Source organism: Mobula birostris, chromosome 2 (assembly GCF_030028105.1).
Source record: "Mobula birostris isolate sMobBir1 chromosome 2, sMobBir1.hap1, whole genome shotgun sequence".
In the NCBI taxonomy this organism is placed as follows: domain Eukaryota; kingdom Metazoa; phylum Chordata; class Chondrichthyes; order Myliobatiformes; family Myliobatidae; genus Mobula; species Mobula birostris.
Window position 1 is genome coordinate 58,358,255 of NC_092371.1, and position 22,843 is coordinate 58,381,097.

Below are 22,843 nucleotides of genomic sequence, written 5' to 3' on the forward strand. Positions count from 1 at the left end.
CATTTGCTGTTCTCCCTGAAATAGTCCTAAAGAGATACAATACAGAATCAAGCCCCTCAGCCCACCAAGTTCTGAGACAATAGAGAAAGGCTTCTGTTACCATTTGACGAAGGAGAGATTGTCTAAAATATTCCCTAATGTTGATAGTTATTGTGATAGATGTAAAACTGAGACAGCTACACTGACACACATGTTTTGGTCTTGCTCTATACTGGAACAGTTCTGGAAGTCAGTTTTTCGACAATTTCTAAAGCACTTAAAATTAATTTACAACCTAACAAATTGATTGTGCTTTTTGGAATAATTCCTCAAAATATCCATGGTATCTCTGTGTCTGACCAACATCTTATTGCATTTGTTACATTGATAGCTAGGAAGGCCATTTTGTTGAAGTGGCAGGATACAACGGCTCCCACTTTGTCACAATGGTTCTCAAGTTTTGCTATGTCTTAGTTTAGAGAAAACTAGAAGTCGAACCTTTGAACCTGTGTTTGATTTTGAGAAAAGTTGGGGTTCATTTGCTCATTATTATAATTTGAGTTAATTGATGGATTCTCCACGACCTAATTGTAAATTCTTTTGGTACTTTTTTTTTTGCTGGCGGTTTGATATTTATCTTTAGAAGCTTTATGTATGATGCATTGCTCTGGGGTTGAACACCTAATGGGATTTTTCTTTTTTCCTATCTTCTTGCTTGGTAGGGGATTTTTTTCCATCACAAAATTTTTTCAATCTTTATATGATTTTTTTTCTTGAGACATTGTAAGTGTTGTTTACTTCAATGTACTCGTGTTTATTTTGGAAAAAAATAATAAGATTTGAAAAGAAAGAAAGAAAGGCTTCTGAGATGAATCACCCTTGTCTCTGAAGAGGAGGACATGCCAGGAGACCTCAAACATGCCATAATCATGATAATCATCAAGAAGGGTCCGATTTTGATTATGAGAACACTCAGTCCTTGTTTATTGTCATTTAGAAATGCATACATGCATTAAGAAATGATACAATGTTCCTCCAGAGTGATATCACAGAAAAACAGGACAAACCAAAGACTAACACTGACAGAACCACATAATTATAACATATAGTTACAGTAATGCAAAGCAATACCATAATTTGATAAAGAACAGACCATGGGCACGGTAAAAAAAAAAGTCTCAAGTCCCAATCGACTCCCAAATCCCTGATAGCAGGCGGCAGAAGGGAGAAACTCCCTGCCATAAACCTGCCAGGCACTGACAACTGCCAATGCATTGGAAGCACCCGACCACAGCCGGCACTGAGTCCGTCCATCCGAAAACTTCGAGCCTCCAACCAGCCCCTCCGATACAGTTTCCCAAGCGCCATCCTCTGCCGAGTGCCTTCGACCTCGCCCCAGCTGCCGAAATAAGCAAAGTCGAGGATTCGGGGCCTTCTGCTCCGGAGATTCCGGTTACCACACGGTAGCAGCGGCAGCAAAGTTTCTCCAGATGTTCCTCCATACTCTCACGTCTGACTCCATCAAATCAGAATTGTGCACGGTACCCTACTTGACAGAATAGAGATATTCACCGGAGAGGCAGTGTGCGCTGCGTCATGCAGCCATCTTCTCCAATTTCAGTAGCCAGTGGGATCTATCAACCACTTACCACAGCAAAAGTCATTACAAGGGTCCTCCTCAACTACCTCCTGGTGAGCAAAGACTATTTCCCAATTCATGGTGTGGTTCCGATCCATCATGTATTACAACTGACATGATTTTCAAAACTTGACACCCACAAAGAACAGCTTTGAACACAAAATTATCCATTTTTCATTTTATAAATGCCCTTAATCATGTTATTTGAGGTATACTGGACAATAGTTTCATATCTGGCTGCCTTCAGAAATTTATGTCCATTCTACACATCACCATGCAAACTGAAATTAAAACAAGCCCATCACACTTCCAATCCCAGAGTAAATTAGAAAGCCAGTGTCATTGCTTCTAATATGTCTTTTTCACCCTCTGCATCTGAACATTGGCTTGGACTGATACATGAAATACAAATCTGAAGTCTAAATAATCATGAGTGATGGTTGTCCAGCATGTCTGGCATTGGCAGGAAACCTATGTTTTTAAAAGTAGGAAAGCTTTCTCTAATCCAGGCAGTATCCTGGTCAATCTCATCTGCATCCTCTCTAAAGCTCCACATCGTTTCTATCCTAAAGTAACAGGAACTGATCAGAGTACTCCAAGTGTAGTCTTACCAGAGCTTTATCGAGCTGCAACGTAACCTCATGGCTCTTGAACTCAATCTCCTGACAAACATAGTCCAACCCACCAAAAGCCTTCTGAACCACCCTATCAACTTGAACAGCAACCTTGAGAGATCGATGGATTTGGACACCAAGATCATTCCATTCCTCTACACTGCTAAGAATATCTGGACAGCCTTGTATTTCAGATTACTAGAATAAATGTTTAACTAAATTATACTTATCAGTAATATTTGGCACATGTTTTGAAAGATCTTGCATATAATCTAGAATCATAGAAACATACAGCACAGAAATAAGCCCTTCCAACCCATATGGGCTACGTCCATGGATTCCATTTGTCACATTGCACCTGTATTTCTCTACGCCTTTCCAAAAATAATATTGCTATAGTTACACTTGTCCTTCATGAAAATTACTAGTGAACAACTCTGTCCTAGAGCAGAGGTTCTCAACATTTTTTAGCTCATGTCCTGCTTGCTCCCACCTTCCATAGGCCCTAAAGGTTTGCTAAGTTTTTTTGTTGGTCAACTATACTAATTATTCTGATATACAGTCAATATTTATGTTTTAACAGGTTGTAAGTAATGTTATATGTTAAATATAATGTTACAGGAGTATATGTAAAGTAAAACTATTTCAAAGCTCTGAATAGGATACTTTTTTTATAATCTTCCAGCCAGCTTCCAAAAGCACTTAATATTATTACTTCAGGTATTTAGTGAGATCCTTACAACTGATGCAAACTAACGAGTTTTTCAATACCTGGTTGCAACTTGGTTAAAGGTAATCAAAGATCACCTCTTTTCACAACATCAAGATGGTTACGAGCTTTTGATAGCAGGTGAAGAGCTAGACTAAAATCACATGCAACTAGATTCATCTTACTTCCAGTAAGATGGTGGCACATGCATACACATCAGCCTCTCAGGGGCCAAACAAAGATGTTTTTGTCTTTTTTACAATTGCAAGAAAAGTTGGACATTTAAAAACTTCAAGTACTGCAGGTCTATCCCATTGGCGAGCTGCTCTTTGGTGGAGGAGCGGGACAGTACAGATTGTGTTAGTGCCTACTACAAGAAGGCATCGGAGTCGGTGCACAAAAGTGGTGGGCTGTCTAACAGCAAGTGATTGTCCTGGATGTTTCTCTTGCACTTGCAAGACCCTGTTGGACATGGGTAATGTAAAATGCTTCAAGTCCGTTTTCCTTGTATGTTGGCGGGACAGACGGCAGGGGACCTGTGTGGCCTTGGTTGTAGCAAGGACTAGCCCTCAAACCACATTCTTGGCCTGTCGCAGCAGTCCAGGAATGGAGATGCCGGAGGCGGTGTGGTGCAGCATCCGTGCTGTGTTAGGGGTTGGCCCCTCTGTCAGTGCTTCCATCCATTGTTCGATTGGTGGAAGGACAGGCTGGATTGCCTGCACGTGTACAGTCTGTGGACTGCTGAGAACTGCCAATAACATCCTTGCACTTTCAATTTACAGGAAATGTCACTCAGGGAATTGAGCTATGTATATTTTTTGTGAGACTGTATGTTTACTTGCTATCTTATATGTGCTATATGTGCCTCGTGCTGTGTATGATTGTTGGTACTGTGTTTTGCACCTTGGCCCTGGAGCAATGCTGTTTCGTTTGGCTATATTCATGGGTATTCATGTATGATTGATTAATAATTAAATAAGAAGTGGGAAGTAAAATTTAAAACAACTTTGCTTTCTCCCAGAGTTGTGGAAACTTATTTGGAACATAACTAGTTTTCCAGAAATTTTGCCGCCTTCATTTGAATTTTGCTTGCTAGACTCTAGCATATTTTCCCATTCATTTCATCCAGAGTTTCAATTAAATTACATATATTGATTTTTTTTATTTATGTATTTTAGTGATATTTAATTTAAATAGTAAACTTATAACTGGCCATTCAGAGACTCCTGTATTCCCAGTGTCTTGATATCTATTTTATTTGTGCCCCCTACAAAATCTGGCATAGTCCTCCATGGGGCCATGTGGCCCATGTTCAGAATCAGAATCAGGTTTATTATCACTGGCGTGTGACGTGAAATTTGTTAACTTAGCAGCAGCAGTTCAATGCAGTACATAATCTAACAGGAAAAAAATGATAATAATAAAAAATAAAATAAAACATAATAAATTAACAAGTAAATCAATTACATATATTGAATAGATTTTTAAAAACATGCAAAAGCAGAAATACTGTATATTAAAAAAGAAGTGAGGTAGTGTCCAAAGCTTCAATGTCCATTTAGGAATCAGATGGCAGAGGGGAAGAAGCTGTTCCTGAGTCATTAAGTGTGTGCCTTCAGGCTTCTGTACCTCCTACCTGATGGTAACAGTGAGAAAAGGGCATGCCCTGGGTGCTGGAGGTGCTTAATAATGGACGCTGCCTTTCTGAGACACCGCTCCCTAAAGATGCCCTGGGTACTTTGTAGGCTAGTTCCCAAGATGGAGCTGACTAGATTTACAACATTCTGCAGCTTCTTTCGGTCCTGTGCAGTAGCCCCTCCATACCAGACAGTGATGCAGCCTGTCAGAATGCTCTCCACGGTACAACTATAGAAGTTTTTGAGTGTATTTGTTGACATGCCAAATCTCTTCAAACTCCTAATAAAGTATAGCCACTGTCTTGCCTTCTTTATAACTACATCGACATGTTGGGACCAGGTTAGATCCTCAGAGATCTTGACACTGAGGAACTTGAAGCTGCTCACTCTCTCCACTTCCAATCCCTCTATAAGGATTGGTATGTGTTCCTTCATCTTACCCTTCTTGAAGTCCACAATCAGCTGATGTTGAGTGCCAGGTTGTTGCTGCGGCCACTTCATTAGGTACAGGAGTACAATCCGGTCTGGTCTTCTGCTGCTGTAGCCCAACCACTTCAAAATTCGACGTGTATTCAAAGATGCTCTTCTGCACACCACTGTTGTAATATGTGGTTATTTGAATTATTGTTGCCTTCCTGTCAGCTTGAATCAGTCTGTCCATTCTCCTCTGACCTCTCTCTACAAGAACTTTTCAAAGTTCAAAGTAAATTTATTATCAAAATATATATGTCACCATATACAACCCTGAGATATATTTTCTTGTGGATACACTCAGTTAATCCAAGATATATAATAGCACCAATGAAAGACTGCACACAGGAGGACCGTCAAACAAGCAATATGCAAAAGATAACAAAATTGGTAAATTCAAAATAAATAACTAAATAAATATCGAGAACCTGAGGATAAGAGTCCTTGAAAGTGAGGGTTCATAACTGTTCCTGAACCTGGTGATATGGATCTTGAGGCTCCTGTACCACCTTCCTGAAGGCAGTGGTGAGAAAAGAGCATGGCCTGAGTGCTGGGGGCCTTTGATAATGGATGCTGCTTTCTTGTGACAGTGCTTCATGTAGATGTGCTTAATGGTGGGGAGAGCAGAACTGCTGTTCACTGGATTTTTTCTTACTTTTGCACCATTTTCTGAGACTTCGGAGACTATTGTGCATGAAAATCCCAGGGAACTACAGTTCCTGAAATACTCTAACCACCCCGTCTGGCACCAACAAGCATTCTGCAGTCAAAATAATTTAGATCACACTTCTTCTCCATTCTGATGTCTAGTCTGAACATCAAATGGACCCCTTGACCATGTCTGCATGCTTATATGCATTGAGTTGCTGCCACATGACTGGCTGATTAGATATTTATTAACGAGCAGATGTACCTAAGTTTAGAAAATGTAATCTGATGTTGAGGAATAGTGATTAGAGGGATTTAAAAAAAATTAAAATTCATTGCGGTGCTTTTAACTGGGCTTATTTAAATAGATTAACTAGCAACTACATTTTTATTTCATTATAGTTTCATTGGATGCAGCAAAGTTACTTATCAGCAGATGACTATGCTGTCAGTAAAGCATTGCCATATGGCTGTTTTTGAATTTTATACTGTAGCAATTAGAATATATTAAATTTTATCACTTTATATGCTGAATTAATTCATTGCCAAGCTCGTATGTCTTGTTTTAAAATCCATTGAAATTATGGTGGTTTGTGACACTTATTGGGCCTTTTGTGTTTTCGTGCCATTCATGGTAAACCTGATGATATATCAATCAAACTATTACCTATTTGTTTCAAATTTTTCTTCAAGAAAATAAATGTAACATAAGGTTAGTAAGTTAAAACAAATTAGCAAGTAGGAGAGCATAAGAAATAGAAGTAGGAATAGCCCATATGGCATGTCATCTTGCTCCTTAATTCATAGATAACCTGATCATTGTTAGTTTTGTAACTCAAACTAATTTATTTTACTTTTAGTGATGTACGCGCATATGTTATGTTGGTGTAATGACGTATGCCATTTACTTGTTTTTACATATAACCCATAATGAATTATTTAAACAAACAAAAAGTGCTTAATCAAACAATATATTTACAATATTACTCAACTATTACTGAAATATTAATTACACAACACTCCTCCCTGCTTCGCTATAAACTCCAATTCAATACAGAATGCATCTTAACTTACATAGTATACAGTATATATGTATGTCTATAATACAACTAGAATATAAACATCCATAGTATAGTAAATTTTAAATTGAGCCATTCAGGCCTAAAGGTTTAATTGCTATGGAGAATTTCTTATTCTTATGGTATAACGTCTTTCCTGACAAGGGGAGTCACGCTGTTTAGCAGGTGAGACTTGTGGCTGTGAAAACAATCTCAGGGGCTGAGGCCTCCTCCATGCTACAGGAAGTGGTTCTGACAGCTCTGGTCACCTTTCTTCTCTAACATTTGACTCTGCTCTCCTCAACTGATCAATGCCTTGTCTCCAGATGACATCAGCCACAAATTCTTCTGTGCAGGAGAATGGTCCAGTTCTGTCCTTAAACTTTGCGAATTCCCACTTTTGATCACGTCAGCAATCCCTTGCCAGGACTGCTTGCCCGAGAAAGAAACATTAAACCTCCTTGTTTGAGGAACCCTCGATTTGTCTCAGCTGTTTGTCCGGTATACTCCTTCTGCGATTGAGTTTAAGGGGACCCAAGCATGAGTGCAAGGGATGACCAGGGAGCAGCATAGATGGTAAGGTGTTGGTTGTAGAGTGTACTGCATTGCGATATGCAAGAAGGAAATTAGTGAGCTTCTAATTCAGTGTCATTTTAATGTGTTCTGCTGACATCGCTCACAGTGCGTTCTTTAGACTCTGGACAGACCTTTCTACCAAGTTAATTGTAGCTGGGTGGTAGGGTGTAGATGTAATATGTCTTATTCCATTCATTTCCATCTGTTATCACTGACCAAATGTTCCGGAACACCAGTCCTTGAGAAGAGGCTTCTCAACACATCAACAGTGTGCGAGGCTGTAGTGGAGGCTATTGGGAACACGTTTGGCCATGTTTGACTACTACTAAGAAATTTGTGCCCATGAATGCGCTAGCAAAATCCAAATGGGGCCTATTCCCAAGGATGGAGAGGTGCTGCTCTTGGCATCTTGGGATCCCAAACAGTTCATGGTGATTTGCTGATCTATCCCAGGCCACCAGACAAAGCTTCTAGCCAAAGCTTTCACTTTGACCATGACTAGATGACTGGCATGTAACTCCTACAACACTTCAGCTCTCAATCCCCTTATATGAGAAGCCCTGTCAAGGGCAAGTTTATCCTTGTGCTAGTAAAACTGGGGGAACTGGAATTTCTGCTGCACATTCCAGCCACTTAGGATGACCATGTAGACCTGAAACAGTGTGGTGAGTTTTCTGGTCTTCCATTGGATTACTTCTGCCGTATTAGGGAGAAGACGTCAAGAGGAGTAACCTCTTCTGTAAATTTTTCAGCTGCTTCCTTTTCCAAGAGTAAATGGGACAATCCATCAGCATTTCCATGATTAGATGTCCTCTTTAATTTGATCTTGTATTGGGTCCTCCAAGAAACAGAGCCCCTCTCTGCATTCATGCTGCCCCTGTTAATGGAACACCCTTCTGTGGGTTGATGATGGACACCAGTGACTGATGATCAGCAACCAGGATAAACTGTCTCCCATACAAGTACTGGTTGAAATGTTTTCATCCCCCAACCAGATTCAAGACCTCTCTGTCAATCTGTGCATAAATTTTCTCTGCAGTGGTAAGGGAAAGTGATGCAAAGGCTGTGGGGTGCTTACTTTTGATACTCAGAACATGTGACATGACTGTATGTATAGCAAAAGGCAAGGCATCACAGGGAAGCTTCACTGGACGATGCGGATCATAATGTGTGAGTACAGTGTCTGCCATCACCATTTCCTCTGCCTTTTGGAAAACCACATCACACAGCTTTGTCGAAGGCCATTTCTTCCTGATATGTAGTAATGAATTCAAGAAGTGGAGCACAATAACCAGATTTGACAGGAACCTGTTACTGCAATTGAAGAATCCTAAAGAGGACTGCAACTGTGACATGTCCTTTGATCTTTGGGCACCTACCACTGCTTGAATTTCTTCAGCACACTTGTGAAATTCTTGTGCATCAGTGGTGAGACCACAGTAAGTAATGATTGGTTTGAAGGATTCACACTTGCGTCACGCACTGAGCTCATAATCTTCTAATGTTTTTAGCATTGTCTCGAGATTTCGGAGATGTTCCTTACCATCCAGGTAACACTGAATGCCTGTACAGCCTTGCAGCTCCTGCTCCATAGTCTTCTGCCAGAGTGCAGGTGTAGATGCTACTCCAAAAATAAGTCTATTATAGCATTAAAGCCCTTTGGGAGTGTTTATGGTGAGAAACTCTTTCGACTCTTCTTACATCTCCATCTAAGGTGTCATCTCAGTCCACCTTGCTGAAGTATATTCCTCCAGAAAGATTTGCAAAGATATCCTCTGTCATGGGCAGAGGTTATTGATCTACCTTCTGTACTGGGTTGATGGTGATCTTACAATCACCACAGATCCAACAGACCCATTCTTCTGGGCTACTGGGACCACTGGCGTTGTTCACGAGCTCCAGTCAACCATGGAAAGAATTCTTTCAGCCTCCATGCAATGTAGCTCACTGGCTACTTTATCACAGATGGCATAAGGAACAAGACGGGCTTCATAAAACTTGGGTGTGGCATTTTCATTTGAAACTATTTTACCCCTGATATGTTTGAGTTTTCCAATGCCATCCTTGAACACTGTTGAAGCATTATCCAGTACTTTTCTTAATTTATTTCAGTTGCCGTTATTATAGGGTATGTGGCATGCAAATGGTGGCTGGATCTCCAATCATGGTGTGGCTGCCTCAGTCAATTACATCCCCACAATGCTGACCCTACTGTTTTTATCACATACAAACTGAATGTGGCTTGTTGGTTGTTGTATTTCACCGTTATGAATGGCATTTCCACAGGAGTTATATTTTCTCAGTACATGTTCTTAGATGGATATCTGCAGGCTTCAGTTCAGTATCTTTGAAACCCCAATCAAACTCATTTTGTGGAATGACCAAAGCACCTGAGGCACTGTCCATTCCATTTTAATTAATTTACCGTTCACTTCTCGTGTAAGCCATATTGTTTGTCTCTTGTTAGTTTTCACATGTAAATCTCAAGGCTACTCAGTCCTGTGTCCCATTGCTCACTGTTTATGAACCTATGCATTCATCTGTTCCCTGCCTTTTTGTTTAACTCGACAGTCTTCTCCTTCTGCATTTTTTTAGCTCTAACATCTCACTGTGCTTCAACAGGTAGGTAGTTGTCTTAAATTTCTTTAAATCTTTGTTGCCACTGTAATATTTGGTAACTCCACAACATAAAACTAAATGAAAGAAAAACACAGGAGCCCGAGAAAGCATGTACACTTCGTATTTTACTTATTGCATATGACGTGGTGTCATAGTGACATATGCCATTCACATGCTTTTACATATAACCCATAAAGAATTATTTAAATGAACAAAGAATGCTTACTCAAACAATATATTTCAATATTACTCAAGTATTACTGAAATATTAAATACACAAACTTGGCTTCCAATCCTTTTCTTACACTGTACTCTATAAATATATGTTGGAAATGTACATTATTAAATATATTCTCAGAATGGCTGAGGCTAACAAAATCCAAGATTTATAACTTTCTTTTTAAATAGGCAACTTACTTATTCTGAAGCTATGACTGCAGTTCAAGTTCCTTCCTCCCATGAGAGAAAATACTTTCTTAGTATCTACTGTCATAACCCCCTTAGGAGTCTTGTATCCTTCAATAAAATCACATGTCATTCTACTGAAATTCAATGTGTAAAGTTTAACCTTGTTTATCCTTTCCTTCTAAGGCAACCAAATATCTGCATACCAAATATCATTCCAGTAAACCTGAATAGTTTCCTACTTAATTGAGGAAGTCAAACCTGTACATAGCACACCGCACGACAAGTATGTCCTCACGTACACCCAGAAGAGCTGAAAGACTTCCTAACCTTGCATGGCATACCCTGCACTTTCAAGTGTAATATTCCATTTGTCTTCCTTATTATTAGCCTGGGTCAATTATTCTAAACATCTGAATAACTATTGTAATGTAACACACACAAAATGTTGGAGGGAACTCAGCAGTCCAGGCAGCATCAATGGAAAAGAGTAAACAGTCGATGATTCGGGCCGAGACCATTCAGCAGGACTGGGAAAAAAAGATGATAAGTTAGAGTAAGAAGATGGGGGATGGGGAAGTAGGCAATAGGTGAAACCGGGAGGGGGGTACTATTGTAATGTGTGTTACACAATTCTATATACAAGATGAATTATAATAGCTAATTTTGGAGTAAACATGTCTGTTCCAATGATGATGTATTCCACTACAACCAAATTAAGCTTGTAGACTTGTTTGTCTGCTAAGAGCCATGATACCTGCAATGTAACTTCACTATTTCCTATCCTGACTAGTTTTGACAAGTACTTTTGCAATCCCAGCTGCTCCAACCCATATTTCTTTGTTTTGTGTTCACCTTAATTTCTAATTTGAAGAAAATAATTAACTTGGGCTATTATGGCCAAGAAGTACCTGAGAATTCTTCAAGCATTGTATAATGTTTCATGATATCTGTGAAATCCTTACATAGTTAACTAAAACTGAGGATGTCCCTAACTATTTGGCGAAGTTACAACCACATACACATTGACCAGATCTTGTTTAAGTTCACACTCAGCAGATACTCAGTCATCTGGAAAGAATGCAGATGGCCATGCAGAGAAGAATGGAAGGCTCTATCCCAAAATATCCCTGACAGTCTTTGAAATAAGGCAAAATTAGGGCTGGACTATGACTTAAGTCAAAACTGTATGGCATTATAATTTTTATATGTCTCTAATGCAGAATGGCATCTAAACATATATAAAAAAATTAAGAAAATGTTTTAAATGAACTGAAGTCATTATACTTAGAAATAGCTAAAAATATTACCTTTAAATTAAATTTTTTGCCTTTCACTTTATTTCCTAATGCAAAGCCCAAGAATCTCACTGATGTCAATGGAATCTCCACTCCTTCATTAGGGCTGACCGAACATAAAATTATGAAGGTGGAGTGAAGACTCAGTATCACTGGCTAGTGCCACTGGACTCCGTGTGAGAGCTTTTGACTGGGGATATTGACAGATTGTGGAAGCATCTGTCATTTGGTGGGTCTCGGACTTCCTCATTACCTACTGACTGCATATGAGTAGGAGGCTAGCTGAAAATTCTGTAGCTAAAGATCTGTGGTTCTGATTGGATACCAGTCTAGCAAAACTTGCTCCTTAATTGCTTAGAAGCAACCTTGAGAATGTTGAGACCAAACAGAAGCAAGTGAGTTGTTTAAAAATATTAAAATAAAGAAAAGTTAATTAAATGCTTTTTGAATTTTTAGGTTAGAATCTCCATAATTATATTGTTAATAACATTAATAATGGCCACTGGGATTATATGGGGCATTAGAAAAGAATTGACAAAATATTAATGTATCTCATTTTCTTGAACCAAGAGTGTCTCAGGACAGGTTGGCAATACTAATTCTGCCGCTAGCCTTGCCCCTTTGCCTGAATAGTCACTTGTCCTCATTCAATCCCTGGTCTAGTTTCCCAGTAGTTCACACACTTTCTCCTCATGTTCTGCATTTCTTGCGAGTTCACCATTTATACACCCCAACAGTAAAACAATTGCTAGCTTCACTAATCAAAACAATCCCTTCAATTAATGTGCTCTACTGTTTATAACTCATAAAAATTAGAATGCTAGACACAGGCATTCTGAACAGTTTCACTTATCTTCACTCATACCATTACATCAGTTTGTAGACAGCAGAACTGTCCCAGAAGACACTCGGGACTGTTTGGGGCGTCCTAAAATAACGCCTGGGTTAGTGGGAGCAGGTGCAGTACGTCTTATGGCAGGCAACACCACTGGTGGGGGTGGGGGAGCATTATTCTTTTATATTCATCTGAGCATGTGGACACTGATCTGTGGGTTTAACTAAGGCATTTGTTGTGAATAAAGCTGTAGGATGTTAGAATCCACGTTTAAAATGTTCCAATTCTGTATCTGGAATAATTATTATGGTTTGATCACTTGATTTCACGCCCCCACCTCTGCAACCCCCCCCCCACCCCCAAGACCAAGAGTAGAATATCCTGGTCCTTCTAGGCCAGGCGGACGCAGCTTTAAGTGCTTAGTCTGGCTTTGCTTGGAGTTGACAGTTGGTGAATAGTTATATTGGAAAGTTAAAGACAAAGTGTGTCATAGAGAAAGCATATCTATATTTGTAAATTTTTGTGCATGCATGTTTATTTTTCATTTGTCTACTTGTGTTTTTTTTTACAACTTTTGGGCAGCCTGGCACTAAATAAAACTTCTTTGCACTAACATGCCATTGTGGCGTGCTATCTGTTTTTCTTCCCAACTGGTAACCCTCATCAGGCACACTTCCCCTCACCTGATAGCAAGGTGTAGCAAAGAAATTGGTCAAACTATCAAAGACTACATTAATTTTCACCAACATATTAAAAATCATAGAAAGGCCTACATTTCCCAGTTTTAATTTACTTTTTATACTAAGTTAACTAATCTCATCAAGGTAACTTACTTACTAATTGTGATAGAGGAAGGCAAACAAGGAAGTTGGCTGAAGTTCATTGCCCTGAATACTAGCTTAAAATTCCTTCCAGGGGGTGGGGGGGGGGGGGGGTCAATGTCCATCTGGGAAGATTTTAGGAGAAGGCAGTATCAGGCTGGACAATGTTTACTTTTCCTCCTACCATGAGATATCACCTATGAATCATCATACTAAAGAGGGAAGCTCTCAAATATGTTCTGTGACCCAAAACACCATTGCTTGCTAAAATACAGTACTATATGGGGAACTGGAAATTTTCACTTTATTTGCTTGCTCTGTGTCAGCCTCTCAGTTTTTATCAGGGTTACTTAAAACAGTTAACAGCTGTCACCCTGCGACTGGAAACCTCTGGGGCCAGAAGAGTAAACTGATCAAAAACAGTTTGTGCATATTTTATCTCAGCAATATCCTATGTCACACATTCATCTCAAAAGTCTTGGTCATATGCAAGTATTTCAAAAGCCAATGATTGAGGTGGTTTGCGTTCTAAAAATATCATTAAGCATGTGTATGCCTTACAGTACAAGGAAATTGTCTTTACCATGTTCTGCTTAACAGACCCAACATTTACAGTAGGAGCTGAAAAAAAAGTCCCTTTTTATCCTCTGCCCAAATACTTAAGCTTTAAACCAAAGCAAATTCACAGAAGTTAGAATGCGTGGTTTGTTTTTCCCAAGGAAAGTGACACTGGGTGGAGTTCAAAAGATAGTTGAGTATTAAACAGTCACATGAGCAGCCAGTCCATGGGATAATGCAGCAACTTGACCACATGGTCTGTTTTCCAGAATATCCCAGGCTTTTTAGATTATTTTTGGATTATATAAATAAGGCTATAAGACAAAGGAGCAGAATTAGGCCACTCAGTCCATCGAGTCTGCTCTGCCATTTCATCATAGTTGATCCATTTCCCTCTCAACACCATTCTCCTGCCTTCTCCCCGTAGCCTTTCACTCCCTGGCTAATCAAGAATCTATCAAGCTCCACCTTAAATACACCCAATCACTTAGCCTCCACAGCCACCTGTGACAATGAGTTCCACAGTTTAACTACCCTCTGGAAATTACTCTTCAACTCCTTTCTAAATGGACGTCCCTCTGTTCTGAGGCTGTGCCCTCTGGTTCTAGACTCTCCCACTATAGGAAACACCCTCTCCACATCCACTCTGTCTCTGTTCTGAGGCCTTTCAAATTGAATAGGCTTCAATGAGATTCCCCTCCCCCCACATCATCCTTTTAAATTCCAGTGAATAAAAACCCAGAGCAATCAATTGTTCCTCAGTCAATAAGCCTTTCAATCTCAGGATTATTCTTGTGAACCTCTTCTGAACTCTCTCCATTGTCAGCACATCCTTTCTTAGATAAGGGGCCCAAAACTGCTCACAATACTTACCAGTGCCTTACAAAGCCTCAGCATTATTATTCATCTCAGAAAAAGATTGAGGGAGAGAGGAAAAACCGGGAAAAGCTAGTTACTAAACAGCAAGGAAAATTCTATTAAAATTCAGTTGCTTTATTTTTAACTCCCCAATCATTCTTGGGCTATCTGGTGAATTTTGTGTTGTGACTTGTTGGCTACTCAATCTGCCGATAGTTGTATTTGGAACTATCGACAACAATGCATAAACTGAAGCATATCCCTTGAAAATTTGAAAAGATGTACAAATGTCCATGTAATATGTGTTCTGCAAAACTTTTGGAATTTGTTTAATTATTTGGAGAAAGAAATAATCTTTATAGGAATTCCTCTGTTAGATTAAACTGGCCATCGTCTACGATAAGTAAAATGTACACTGGAAAATGAAACCACTTTCTTCATCCCCTTCTCCGCTATTTCCTTGTTCTTATTGAAAGCAAAACAGAAGGTGGAGTGAGGGAAGGATTTCCATTCATCATGTATTGCATTATAATCCTATTGCCTTTATCAATAGCTTCACTGTAATTCATGTGTATTGGATCAAGGGAAGCAATTCAAAATTTTGACATGGAATCATGTATGAAGAAATACTAAGATAACTAAAAAATCAGCCAAAGATATATATCTTAACAAACATAAAAGTATAAAGAAACATGGAGATTTGGTGGGGGGAGGGGTTCCAGAATATAGGACCTTGGCATCGGAACAATGCTGCATAGTTAAATTCTTGGATGTGCTTGTGGCGACCCACTTTCTAGCACACACGAACCGGCTCACGAAACAGCACGTGCAGGCAGAGGGCCAGCCCCAAAAAGGGCGCCAGGCCATCTTCACCAGCAGGGGGAAAATCCCACGCGTGGAAAGGGTCTGGGAATATGCATTCCCCACAGCAGCCCTGCCCAGGAAGGGCGGGAACAGGAAGGCTTTAAAGCAGGCTGCGAAGTTTGAATAAATCTCTTTCATCGCAACTCTAACTCACCGACTCCGTGTGGTTATTTTACCGCTGTGTGTAGCACACCGCTACAATTGGTGACCCTGATGGCCCAAAAAAGATTTGGACCAGAGATGACTGATGCCGCGTCTGTTCACGCAGTTTCGTTACAACTGCCAAGCTTTTGGCTGCTGAGACCCTGTCTGTGGTTCGAACAAGCAGAAGCTTAATTCCACATTCGGTAGATAACCTCGGAGTCCACTCGTTACTACTACGTGCTGAGCTCCCTCGACCAGGAGACAGCTGCACAAGTTGAGGAGTTTATACACTCGCCCCCGGAGGACGACAAATACACAGCATTCAAAGCCCTGCTCATTAGGACTTTCGGACTCTCACGGCGCGAACGAGCACGCCGCTTAATGCACCTGGATGGTTTGGGAGACAGGCCGCCGTCAGCATTAATGAACGAGATGCTGGCCCTGGCTGAAGGACACAAACCCTGCCTCATGTTTGAGCAGGCATTCCTAGAGCAACTGCCCGAGGACATATGCCTGCTGCTGTCCGATGCAGATTTCAGCAACCCCCAGGAGGTGGCGGCCCGAGCAGATGTGCTGTGGAATGCCAGGAAAGAGAGAGGGGCGTCCGTTGCACAGATCACCAAGCCGCGTGCCCAACGACAGACCAGACCAGGCCCGGCAGCAGAGCCCAACGAACAATGGTGCTTCTACCACCAGCGGTGGGGCACAGAGGCCCACTGCTGCAGACCACCCTGCAAATTCCTGGGAAATGCCAGGGCCAGCCGCCGCTGATGGCTATGGCAGCTGGCCATCAGGACAGCCTCCTATATGTCTGGGACAAGCAGTCGGGACGCCGCTTTTTGGTCGACACCGGAGCAGCGGAGATCAGCGTTTTACCTCCAACAAGTTACTACACCCGCAACAGAGAACCAGGACCCACCCTGAGGGCCGCAAATGGCAGCACAATACGAACCTACGGCACCCGCACAGTGCGGCTACAGTTCAGCTCCAGCCGGTTCACGTGGGACTTCACACTGGCCGCTGTGGCCCAGCCACTCCTGGGGGGATTTTCTACGACCCCACAGCCTGCTGGTCGACCTGCAAGGGAAGTGATTAGTCCACACCAAGACTTTTCAAACGTTCTCCCTGGGTGAAGACAAGTTGCCAGCCCCACACCTGGACTCCATCATGCTGTCCGACGATGAATTCACCAGGATCCTGGCGGATTTCCCATCAGTTCTGGCACTGCAGTTCACGGCAGCCATGCCCAGACACGGAGTACAGCACCACATCCCAACCCAAGGACCACCCCTCCACGCCCGTGCTCGAAGGCTTACCCTGGACAAGCTCCGACTGGTGAAGGAGGAGTTCAAGAAGATGGAGGAATTGGGGATCATACGATGGTCCAACAGCCCATGGGCCTCCCCCCTGCACATGGTGCCCAAGGCAACGGGGGGGCTGGAGACCATGCAGCGAGAATGCCAGACCACTACCCTGTACCGCACATTCAAGACTTCGCAGCAAACCTACACGGCGCAAGGATCTTTTCCAAGGTAGACCTCATCCGGGGATACCATCAAATCCCGGTACATCCGGACGACATCCCCAAAACAGCACTCATCACCCCGTTCGGCCTTTTCGAATTCCTTCGAATGCCGTTCGGCCTAAAGAATGCCGCATAGACGTTCCAGCGGCTAATGGACGTGGTGGGACGCGACCTGGACTTTGCATTCATCTATTTGGACGACATCCTCATAGCCAGCAGTAGTCGTCAGGAGCATCTGTCCCACCTCCGTCAACTCTACACCCAACTGAACGAATTCGGCCTTACAATCAACCCAGCCAAATGCCAGTTCGGACTCGACACCATCGACTTCCTGGGCCACAGGATTACTAAAGACGGGGCAACCCTGCTGCCTGCCAAGGTAGATGCGGTCCGCCACTTCCCCCGACCCAACACAATCAAAGTCCTGCAGGAATTCGTGGGTATGGTGAATTTCTACCACCGTTTCCTCCCCTCAGCAGCCCGAACCATGCGCCCCCTGTTCACTCTGATGTCAGGTAAGGACAAGGACATAACCTGGGACGAAGAGACCGCAGCCGCTTTCGTTAAAACCAAAGAAGCCTTGGTAAATGCCGCGATGCTAGTGCGCCCCAGAACGGACGTTCCGACTGCCCTCACGGTGGACGCATCCAACACAGCAGTTGGTGGAGTGCTGGAACAACTCATCGAGGGTCGCTGGCAACCCCTGGCGTTCTTCAGCAAACACCTACGACCACCGGAACTCAAATACAGTGCTTTCGACCGGGAGCTATTGGCACTATACCTGGCAATCCGGCATTTCAGGTACTACTTAGAAGGTAGGCCTTTCACCGCGTTCACAGACCACAAACCACTTACCTTTGCGTTCACGAAGGTGTCCAACCCCTGCTCGTCCCGCCAGCAGCAATATCTGTCCTAAATCTCCGAGTACACGATGGACATCCGGCATGTCTCGGGAAAGGACAACATCGTGGCAGACGCACTATCCAGACCTACCATACATGCCCTGTCCCAGGGGGTGGACTATGCAGCGCTGGCAGAGGCACAGCAGGCAGACGATGAGATCCCTAGTTACAAAACTGCAGTCTCCAGTTTGCAGCTCCAAGACCTCCCCGTAGGCCCAGGTGAGAGGACCCTACTATGTGGCGTAGCTACCGGCCAACCTCGCCCTGTCGTCCCAGCAGCCTGGCGCCGGCGGGTTTTCGAATCCATTCACAACTTTGCGCACCCCTCCATCAGGACAACCGTCCGGCTGGTCGCCAACAGATTCATGTGGCATGGACTTTGTAAACAGGTCAGTGAATGGGCCAAAATGTGCATGCAGTGCCAAACGGCCAAGGTGCAGTGGCACACCAAGGCTCCGCCGCAGCAGTTCGAACTCACCCGCCGGAGGTTCGACCACATTCACGTGGATATCGTGGGGCCCCTGCCAGTGTCGCGAGGAGCGCGGTACCTCCTAACTATGATAGATCGGTTCACCAGATGGCCAGAGGCAGTCCCACTCACAGACACCACCTCCGAATCCTGCACCTGAGCACTGATTGCAACCTGGGTAGCCCGCTTCGGGGTACCGGCCCATATTACCTCCGACAGGGGCGGCCAGTTCACCTCCAGCCTGTGGTCAGCTATGGCCAGCCTTTTAGGATCGCAGCTACACCAGACAACTGCCTACCACCCACACTGGAATGGACTAGTGGAGCGTTTCCACCATCACCTGCAGTCAGCTCTCATGGCCCACCTGGAGGGGCCTAACTGGGTGGACGAACTTCCCTGGGTCCTGCTCAGAATCCGCACGGAGCCCGAGGAGGATCTGCACACCTCGTCGGCCGAGTTGGTGTACGGCACACCCCTGGTCATCCCAGGAGAGTTCATACCAGCCCAAAGGGAGCAAGAGGAAGAACCCACAGCAGTCCTGGACAGACTACGGGAGAGGCTCGGTAACCTGGCCCCCATACCCACTTCACAGCATGGACAGAGCCCGACCTGCGTACCCAAAGACCTGCAGAACTGTAAGTTTCTTTTTGTACGACGGGGCGGACACCGGGCACCGCTACAGCGGCCCTACGAGGGGCTGTTTAAGGTGATCAGAAACAACGGGTCCACGTTCGTGCTGGACATTGGGGGGAGAGAGGAGGTTTTCACAGTGGACCGACTCAAACTGGCCCATGTGGACCTGGCGCAGCCAGTCCGGGCTCAGGCACTGCGGCGCAGGGGCAGACCTCCCAAACAGAGGCCGATCCAGACTGTGGACATTGGGGGAGGTATCACTGGTTCTGGGGGGGAGGGGGGGTTATGTGGCGACCCACTTTCTAGCACCCACAGGCCGGTTTACGAAACAGCGCACGCAGGCAGAGGGCCGGCCCCAAAAAGGGCGCCAGGCCATCTTCACCAGCAGGGGGAAAATCCCACGCGCGGAAAGGGTTGGAGAATATGCATTCCCCACAGCAGTCCTGCCCAGGGAGAGCGGGAACGGGAAGGCTTTAAAGCAGGCCGCGAAGTTTGAATAAATCTCTTTCATCGCAAATCTAACTCACCGACTACGTGTGGTTATTTTAGCGCTGTGTGTAGCACACCGCTACATGCTATCAGCCAAAATAGGAAAAACACAATTATCTCTGTGGATCTTAGGGCTAGATTTCAGAAAAAAACTGAAACAGGACACTCCTCAATCAGGAGTCAATGCAGGTTAGAGTAATCAAAATCAGGTTTAATATCAGTGACATAAGTTGTGAAATTTGTTGTTTTGGGGATGGTGGGTGAACTGGACTTGTTTCTAATTCGAAGATGGGTGGTATTAAAATTTGGAATGTGGTTGAATTTTTTTTAATGTAGATTATGGAATATTAACCAAAACAGAAAGAAAGAATGATGGAAAGAAGCTATTTATAAACAGAATGAAATAGAAACTTAGAGTAAATGTGGAAATGGGTTGGGATGGACAAACAGCGGGGCCATGAGTCCAGCCAGAAGAAATATATTACAGTACATATTAACATTACAATTAGCAGTAGCTGTCAACACAACCCCTTAAGTCTCTTACACTATTAAATAAGACTATGGCTGACCTGATGGTAACATCTCCCAGTGGAAAGCTTTTAACCCCTTGCCTATCATGTATCGATCTACACATGCCTTAAATACTGCTTTCACCACTCATTGAATGAGAATATCCCAAAACCTCTCACGCTTTTGAAAGGAAAGGTGGTGCCTATTTCCTAAATGGGTGCTACTTATTTTTTAAAAAGCACCTGGTTCTGCATTCTCCCACAAGAGAAAACACTTTCCCAACACCATCCAGCAAAACACCTCAGCATCTCGTGTTTCAATCAACAAACCTAACTTTCTTCTAAATGCCAGCAGTTCTTCATAAGACAAATATCTCATTCCAATTGTTATTCTATTCTCTGAACTGCTTCCAAAGCATTTACATTCTTCCTTAAATGAGTAAGCCAACTGTGCCCAATATTCCAGATGAGGTATCACACTACATAGCCAAAGCAAAACCTCACTAACTTTATATTCAAGTTTCCTAACAATGAACAGTAATATTATTTTAGCCTTTTTTATTTTCTTACTGTATCTTTGTACTTGTTATATTTATATTCATTGTATTTTTTAGTATGTCTTTACCTACTGTGTTTTTCACTTGCTGCATTGGATCTGGAGTAACAATTCTCCTTTACACTTGTGCACTGGAAATGACATTAACCAATCTTGAATTTTGATTAATTGTCTAGTGTCCAGAGCCCCAGGTCTGATCTGGAGGCATGAACTCAAATATCACATGGCAGCTTGGAAGTTAAGTTCATGTAAATACGTAAATCCACAATAAAAAGACAATATCAGAACAGTAACCATAAGTACTAGCTTGTTGCAAAATCCATTTATTAGCCTTATCAGGCTAAAATGTGACCCTAGAGCCACTGATATAGCTGTCCCTGAACAGCATCTACAGTTCTGGAGCAATTGGTCATGGACGATAAATACTGGGTCTTGTTAGTGCCATCCACATTCTACAATTCAGTGCACAAAAGATACAGAGAACCTTAGATTAAGGAAGAAGTTCAGACAAAAAAGTTATTTCTGCTTGTTTTTTGCCACCTTTATAACATACTTCTCATTGAGATTAGACAGTTGTATAAACTTAGTTGCCAAACTGTAGAGGAAGTTTAAAACCATGACTTGTTGCCAAGTAATGACAATCCTTCAGAAAAGAAAGTGGTTCAACTTGAAACTCATGTTGAAGTTGGCAGTTGGGTAATTAATGCTGTTCCAACTTTTAACTAATAGTTAATTTTGAAGTAACTTAGGGAATATCATAAACAATTCGTTACCAGGGTGAATAAATTTCTGGCGTTTTAATTGTAAATTAATTATTGTAAAAATAGCTATACCCTTATGGTCTTGGAATGTTTATTTAATTGAATCATATGTAATTCTAATGACTTGTTATTTTAAGATTGCAGAAGGAATGGCCTATATTGAATCCAAGAACTATATACACAGAGATTTGAGGGCTGCCAATATCTTAGTGTCTCACATGTTGGTTTGCAAGATCGCTGACTTTGGCCTAGCCAGAATAATTGAAGATAATGAATATACAGCCAGAGAAGGTATGTTAATCCATGGAAGCTGTCTGCATCCCCAGCTATGTACAAGATGAGTTTGCAAGCCAGCAACTGCACCATTATCACAAAGTGTCTCTGAAACTACTAATTAATATTCTGCCTTTCGAAAAATCACTTTTAGCATCATATTGCATTCAATATATCCTCTGTTGCTTTTCATGGATCTCTGAACTTTCTGAGTTTCCACATCTCATTGCAATCTGTACAAGCCATTTCATTTAGCTTGATTCTATTTCTAACCTAAATTAATGATTGCAGATGAGTTATTCTTCGAGTAAAGGCATGTACAAGATTTGTATTGTACTAAAGCTTCTTCTGTTCATCTGCAGAGTAATCATATTTTCCTTGCAACATTCACCTTACTTAAATCTAAAACCTTACTTGTGTCGTTCTTCATTCCTTCAAATCAAATCGATCACTAACGTCGTCTCTGTTGGAAGATGCCCCATTACTGTCTTATTCTAAGAACAGTGAATCAGATTTATTATCCTTGACATATGATGTAAAATTTGTTCCTTTGTGACAGCAGTACAGAGAAAAGACATTAAAATCACTATAAATTACAATCATAAATAAATAGTAGGGGAGGGGAAGGAAAATCAAGGTAGTGTCATGGATTAATGGGCCGTTCAGAAATCTGAAGTTGGAAGGGTTTTGAACATGGGTTTTCAGGCTCCCATACCTCCTCTCTGCTAATAGTAACAAGAAGAGGGCATATCGTAGATTGTGAAGTTCCATAATGATGAATGTCACCTCCTCTTGAAGATATCCTCACTGGTGAGCAGGACTGTGCCCATGATAGAGTTGGCTGATAACTCTCTGTAGCTTCCTGCAGTCCATTTAATTCCATACCAGGCTGTGATGCAAATAGTCAGAATGCTCTCCACCTTACATTTGTATGAGTTTGTATGAGTCTTTGGTGACATAGAAAATCTCCCCAAACCCCTAATGAAGCAGAGC

At 42.4% G+C, this 22,843-nt stretch overlaps 1 protein-coding gene across 3 annotated transcripts in view; it reads left to right on the top strand.

The window, feature by feature from the left end:
* LOC140186844 (tyrosine-protein kinase HCK-like) overlaps positions 1–22,843 on the top strand; it is a 147,830-nt gene that overhangs the window by 117,222 nt on the left and 7,765 nt on the right. For all 3 annotated transcript variants that reach the window (XM_072241509.1, XM_072241517.1, XM_072241500.1), the window contains exon 11: positions 21,715–21,868. In XM_072241509.1, coding sequence (XP_072097610.1) covers positions 21,715–21,868 — 154 coding nt within the window. The remainder of the gene's footprint in view (positions 1–21,714; positions 21,869–22,843) is intronic.